General features: G+C 45.8%; 1 protein-coding gene across 1 annotated transcript; it reads right to left on the bottom strand.

The window, feature by feature from the left end:
* Positions 1-396: 396 nt before the first annotated feature.
* Positions 397-2,624, bottom strand: LOC135397432 (uncharacterized). Its single transcript, XM_064629041.1, has 5 exons — positions 2,376-2,624; positions 2,120-2,293; positions 1,866-2,016; positions 1,189-1,476; positions 397-579 (listed from the first exon to the last, which is right to left on the bottom strand). Exons 1-5 carry the CDS (start codon positions 2,546-2,548, stop codon positions 397-399), a joined length of 969 nt encoding a protein of 322 aa, XP_064485111.1. The 5' UTR covers positions 2,549-2,624.
* Between the last annotated feature and the right edge of the window lie 4,502 nt (positions 2,625-7,126).

Here is a 7,126-nt window from a genome sequence, read left to right on the forward strand (position 1 = left end):
CTGATGTTCAGTCTGTGAATATCATGGTGCAACGTGACGATCATTTTCTTAGTGAGCTTATTCCGAAACTCGAAGCATTTTACTTTGTGTACATGTTACCCGTGATTTCTAAAACACTTCAATAAATGTACATCTCTGCAGCAGAGTTGCCTCTAATGATGTATCTGTTTTATCCTAATGTTCATGAACAATACAGCATGTGCACAAATGGGTGCAAGGCATACGAAAATGACATGTAAAGTACGCAGCAATGCTTTTTTAATTTCTATCATTTATTTGCAAAACCACTCACTGAATATTTCAAATACATAGAATCATTCCAGGAGGAGGAGATAAATTACCACAATGATATTTTAATCAAACAGCACCTATGCATGCACAGAAAATATTTGAATATCAGTAGCAATCTTCTTCGTCAGGTCCATCTGGTGATTTAAAGATTGGTGGCTGGAGATTTACAAGAACTGCACACATGCGAAAAATGTCTGTCATGTATGGCACAAGGTCAGCTGGCACTCTGTTGTTCAAGACGTTAAATATTTTCAGTCGTTGTATGGCTCGTTCCACGTGTACCCTAACCTGTGCGATGTGATACGTTTGATCCATTTCATGACTAGTAAATTGTGCATTGCCTGACGAAAATGGTGGCATAACTAGGAGTGCATCTTTTGACCCCAAGTACGTATTAATACCAGGGAACCCCTTGTCAGCGAGAATTAGGTCACCTGCCTCAACAAGATCGAGGAACCCTGACTGGACTGTAATAGCTGTATCACTGTCTCGTCCCCCATATGCCTCTGATACAAACGCAATATGCCCATTGGGAATAATGGCTACTAGAAACTTTACTGTCATGCCACCTTTGTAGTTAGAGTACAGGCATCGCTGTCTCTCAACAGGAGCAGGTGTTTCAGTTTTGATTTCTGTGCAGTCAATTATATACCTGCATGCATGATAATGTTCTTTGAAGCATGCTGGCATAGTGGCTTGAACAGTGTCACGTGAAGGTGCAAATATCCATTTCTGTGTTGCGGTTACCAAGTTAGTCAGAATAATAAAAAATATTCTGCTTGCAGTTGTTCGGTGAACTCCAAATAGGGCACCCAGACTAGCAAAACTGATTCCCAGCTTAAGTTTCATTAAAAACATAAGGAGTTTGTTCGGGACAGTGACATCCACCACCCTTACCCGGAAGCTTGTAAGCAGGCTGAGAAGTAAGGCGAAGCCTTGTGGGCTTACACCACATAAGTCTTGCAGTGTTACCACATCATTACGAACATTTTCATATCCTTGAAAGATGCAGACACGCTCCGTAGGGCCAGAAGCAGCTGACTTTGTTTCGGGCATAGCCTGAACCCCGGTTTCAGTCTGAGACGCATGGCTGATCTGTGTACTTGCAGTATTCTCCAAAATTGTGCAGGTGAACATGGAAAATATAGTGGTAGTGCCTAGGCAGCTGTCATCTGTTTGTGTTTCCTGCATGAGACATTATTTATTATATTGATGTTACTTATCTATATACCTGGTCAACAAATGAAAAAGGGTTAATATCTGGGTGGTTTGATACCTCATATTAAAGAATGACCAACACCCCAGTGACAGGGAGACGACAAACAACGGACATCGCCATGATTATAAAGGCAATTGGATGTGATGTTGTATAAACAGTCAGCGCTGCTTGTGTCCGTCCTTTTTTGTCTCACTCGACACTGGTTTTTTTTTCTATTTCTTAACATGTCATGCTTTTGTCACTTTTGTTTGCTAATTTGTCAACTCTACGGTTCATAAATCAACCAAAATTAAAAGACTGGTCAAAATTAGTGAAAAGAAACAAAAAACTGTTGGCAGAAATGTGTTATATTTACCACAGATGAGTGCTGACACGCCACTTTTCCATCAGGCAGCTCACAGTCATCATAAATGTTCACATCTTGCATGCACACGTCCGAAGCAGCAGTAACGCTTTCTGTCACGTGTTCCGCGACGATGCTGTGTGACGTGGCACGTCTTTTCGATCTGTAATTTCACGCGAATGTAATTAGCAAGTACAGATGAAAAAGAGGATACCAAAAGTTACTGTGTCGGTAACTAAAGCAGGTGTGCGTCTGCGTTTGTTTACCTTGCGTAGCGTTCAATCGGCGCAAGTCCAGCGGTAGACTTTCCTTTGTAGACTGCTGGAAAGACCGTTGGAACATACGCTGGATGTGCTTGATCTGCACTTTTCGTGTTTCCCACGAAGTGCGCGCTGCATATTAAGGTTGTGGGGCTCGGCTCCCAAGCAGTGCCATCCGGGCTGTACAAAACCAATCAGTCAGGAAACAGCACACGGAGAAAGATAAATTACACACAACACAAGTTAAAAGAAGTTTGCTTACTTGACTCGACGTACAGCAGCTATCCACTGTCGTCGCCGTTCCTTCTCGTACCATTTGGTCGGGAAGCAATAGAACTTTATGGCGGGCTGCTTGCCTCTTACGCTAACGTGACTGTTGTGGCACCCTACCACGCAGCAATAGGTTCCGTTTTTTCTTCTTTTCGGGTTCTCCATGCGATCGGCTCAGATATGCCAATATGAATTTTCGAACAACTGCGAAATGACGACAGCAGCACCTTCCGCATGGATGGCAGTCACGCGGTGTGACAACATGGTACCAGAGCTTTACGCAGCGTTTCTCCTCGTGGGGGCGCGAGCGTCGCTCCAAAACTTTAGTGCACGGTGCCCATATGGCAATCGCCACAAAAAGGCGTACGCCTCCCTCTCTCCTGGAATCAAAAGCGATAACGCTATCATTCGCTGCAATGGTTGGCGCACAGCGTGTTATGCGGTGAAGTTCTGTTTTTAGAGTGTACTCATTACTCAATTACTCATTACCGGTACTGCATTACTTTGTAATTCATTAGTCCCCACCTCTGCAAAAGGACAGTGCGTGAACAGGACGCATGATCAGAATTGATGCTATTTCACGCTTGCCACCCCGTCAGGTGAAGCGTGAGGTGGGGTGGGGTGAGGTGAGGTGAGGTGAGGTGAGGTGAGGTAAAGGGGGGGGGAATGTTGGGGCTTGGAACGGTCTGCCTGCCCACATCAGCAGCACGTTGCTCGGGCCCAAGCCGCACAACCTGTTGGCCCACTGTTGGACCAACATTGGTAATACCGGCCCAATATTGGTCCACCCTTTAACCGATATTGGGCCAACATGTTGTGCTGCTTGGGGGGGTGGGGTGAGATACTGGTGTCTGTATGTCAGTCCTGTAAAGCGCTCTTCACATAACAAACAGAAGCGTGTGGTGAAGCCAATTTACTGGGAATATAATAGTTTTGTAAAGTGTGCTTTACCTAACACGTCTAAGCGTGAGATGAATCTAATTTAGTGGTGATGTGGAGTCTTGTAAAGCGCGCTTCACCTAGTGCTCGCAAGCGGGCGGTGAAGCCCGCTTTTAGAATGTCGACACGGACCGAAAGAATACCTAAACCGCTCTTGATGGCTACAGATATATACCTCATTTTGCCAGCGATAATTCTTTATTCTGTGATGAACCATCACCCCTTGGCTATGAGACCTAGAAATCGTCGGTAGAGACACTAATAATTATTTACGGATACTAATGCGGATATCTGCTGCGGATATAATGATGCGGATACCGCGCGAAAGCCACGACGTTGCGCGGACCCGCAGATATAAGCGCACCCGCGCGTACCTTTAATTATAACCGTGCCTTAACAGCGCACAGTAGTTTACAAGCGCTCGCCATCATACGCGAAGAAACCTATTACGTTTCCAACCTTTCTTTGTTGAACGTCGACGTATGTATAATGACATCGCGCATGTCAGCACTGAACTTCCTGACAACTTCCGTATGCTTCACGGTTACACGTGTTGAAAAGATGGCTTCTATTATAAGCTCCATTTTAGCCTTCCTTTCGTGGCTTCTGAAGCGTAAAAGCCTCGCTTCATATCCCACCTTTCTTCCCGGCTGCCCTCCGCGTTCAGCATAATGATGACACCTCTTTCTTCATGTGCAAAAATCCAGCAACATTGGCGTCACGACCTCTGCAGGGAACACATAAATTGACTTAGTTTACGACGAAGCCAAGCTGGGAAAAGGTTGTCGACAAAAAAACAAAAAAATCGTACAACGAATGCACGTTAATCGTAACCTTGCGCGCCACATGTGGTTGTTTGTAATGACTTCCGTTTTCGGCAGTGCGCGGGTGGACGAGTTGGTGCGGGAGAAAAGTGCGTTACAAGTGGCGCCACCTAGACAACATCTTGCTGGGTTAGGTCGTGTCCACATTTTTATGTTACGAGGGAAGACCTGTTACTTCATATCCCGCTCTTTTCCCAACACCTCCGGGATACAGAAAAACCTGCTTAACGTCTCCTCTCACTCCTTCGCCACGTGGACATAATAGAGTCGTGATGTCGTCTGCTTCAGCCAAACGTCGCAGACGACTTCAAACATGGCCTTTCTGTGGCTACCGGTGGCTACTCACGCGGCTTATGGCGGCTAGTCCCCACAGCTACGGCCACCGAGGCCACCTCGTGATTGACAGACTCCTGAGTACATCATGACGTCAAAGAGATCAGACTCTTATCTAGGTGGCGCTGTCGTTTCTCGCTCGTACTCCAGGCTAAGCCTTTTCACTGAATTTTATTGAACTGGACAGAGCAGAGTCTTTTAAACGTCATCAAATGTTTTCAAGGAGGGACTGAAACGGAAACGAATATCGGTTCGGTTAAGGTTACGGTTCAGTGTCAGAACTCTGAAAGCGGTTTCTGTTACTTGATTCGCCATTTGAATATTTTTTTAAATTTCGTGTTAGCGCCGCGAAGCAACTGCGGCTATGAGCGGCGTGCAGACGTGGACAGATGGAGAGAGGACAGCACGAAGGAGTGGGGGACAGGGGCCTAGTATGCGTCTTAGGCTGCGTCCTGGGCCGACTTCAAGGGGGACTGTGCCGACATTCGACTGGAAAGTCTTCGGAAAACCCAGGGAAAACCTCAGACAGCACAGCCGGTGACAGGGTTCGAACCCGTGTCACCTTCCAGTCTCGGCGTAAGTACACTGGCAAGTAAGGTTTTAATCTATGAGCCTTATATGAAATTGCAAAGGTCCCATCCACTTATAACGAATCTTAATCGCTCAATTTCTTTCCCGCATTGTTGCACTGCGATATCATTAGATTGGTTCGTGAAACAACATTCTGGATACGTAGAGCGGGCATACTTCGCTTGCATCGGAAATTGCAATCAAACTATTACGTACAACCATAACTTTTAATTGAAACCCGTCGCGTCTGAAGGAGAAGCTTGTTCACGACCTAGGGGGTTATCATGATATACGGCTGAACATGGTATTGCGGATACAACGCTGATATTGGCATAGTGTTAACTATGAACAACAACTTTACTGTGAGATGATGAATGGGGAGTTTATGGCATAGTGTTTTTTTTTAATTCAATGTTAGCGCCGCGAATCAACTTGGGCTATGAGCGGCGTACAGACGTGCACAGATGGAGAGAGGACAGCAAGAAGGAGTGGGGGACAAGGGGGGCTTAGTAGGCGTCCTGGGCCGACTTCAGGGGGAACTGGGCCGACATTCGTCTGGAAAGTCTTCGGAAAACCCAGGGAAAACCTTCGGAAAACCCAGGGAAAAGAAATAGTGTTGTGCTATGGTATGACAGCATATTCGCGTGTATCGCTCGTATAGTTTCGGGCAGGGAAGGGTAACGGTAATGGTAACGGAAACAGAAACGGTATATTACCGAAATTGGAGATGGTAACGATAACGGAAACGGAAACGCATACCACGGTCCTCCATTACCGGAAACAGAAACGGAAACGAACTTATCGTCCGGTATGGAATTCGGGTAATGGCTATTCCTGTTGTGCGATGACATTTGAGTGACTTTCTATTCTTTGTTTTTGTTTTGATGTACTCCATTCCCTGTAATGCTCTAAATACTACACGAGAGCATGGCATGGAAAGAAACCGCAATACCGGATCTCGAGGGTGCATCCGTCGATTACCTCGTCCCAGTCCTCATTGCTCCATGACGTCAACACATGACTATACTCCACCTTAGCACGAACTTGACAGCGTACGATTTTTAGTCACCTATTTGTGTGCTTTTTTCATTTTTTTTTTCATTTCACTGTGGCCATGGCAGTATTATCTACTACTGAGAGCGTCCGTTTATGAATGCGACATTGGGTGCAGGTTACACCCATCTTGAGTTGCTGAACTCCGAGTGACTGAAGACTGAAGACATGTTCCTACATTTTCTTTTTTCTTAATCTTGCAAGATGTGCGCACCTCAACGACGTAAAATTACTTGTGTAGTGTGTACGCATGACACAGAAGCAGCACTTGGGGAAAAAGAGGGTTCTGATAGAGCCGGACGGGCTGTCCTCCCGCAGCTCTGTAACAACCGTTCCATTACCGGAAACAGTAACGGAAACAGTAACGGAAACAAAATTGAAAGGCCGGTATCAGAAACGGGTAACAGAAACAGAAAATATACCAGTAACGAAAATGAAAACGGTAACCGAAATACGTCCAGTTATCCTTCCCTGGTTTCCGGTCAACTCCCTTCCGTCACCGGACGCTCTTTAATTATTACTTTTACTTTTTTTTTTTTTACTTTTCGAAGCTTAGGATTCGGCCAAAGAAGCACCGTCGCAACTTTCGCGCCTTACACTCTTAAAAATGAACTTCACCGCATAGCACGCTCCTAGCCAACCATCATCTCAAATGATATCGTTATCTGCCCTGATTTGTTGAAAACGGGAGGCGTACGCCTTTTTGTGACAATTATGAACAGCCGGAGAGTGATTATTTTGCGCTGGTCGGTAGTTCTGTGGCGGATTTGTGTGCTGCGCCGAGATCGACCACTCGAATTCGCCATTAGTGACAGCGTGTTTCTGAAAATAGCCTCGATGGAAGCGGCGTTCAGAAACGCTCGACCATTTATCCCTATGTGCTCCAGCAAATTACTTAGAACGACCTTGGGAGCGGAAACCCATTCGGGAACGTCGAATGTTGTTGATGGTCTTCGAAAGTTTTGCGAAAAGTTTGTACGACCATTGGCCGTTCGGCTTCATCCAATTTTCGTGAAAGCTATTG

This window comes from Ornithodoros turicata, chromosome 6, assembly GCF_037126465.1.
Source record: "Ornithodoros turicata isolate Travis chromosome 6, ASM3712646v1, whole genome shotgun sequence".
NCBI classification, from domain to species: domain Eukaryota; kingdom Metazoa; phylum Arthropoda; class Arachnida; order Ixodida; family Argasidae; genus Ornithodoros; species Ornithodoros turicata.

Bases quoted from the DNA above. Each gene is read 5' to 3' on its own strand.
- LOC135397432 (XM_064629041.1), bottom strand. From the start codon at position 2,548: ATGGAGAACCCGAAAAGAAGAAAAAACGGAACCTATTGCTGCGTGGTA. The intron at 1,477-1,865 runs GTAAATATAACA...TGTCTCATGCAG, and splicing joins CGTGTCAGCACTCATCTGTG to GAAACACAAACAGATGACAG. The intron at 580-1,188 runs GTAAGGGTGGTG...CACATCGCACAG, and splicing joins GCCTGCTTACAAGCTTCCGG to GTTAGGGTACACGTGGAACG.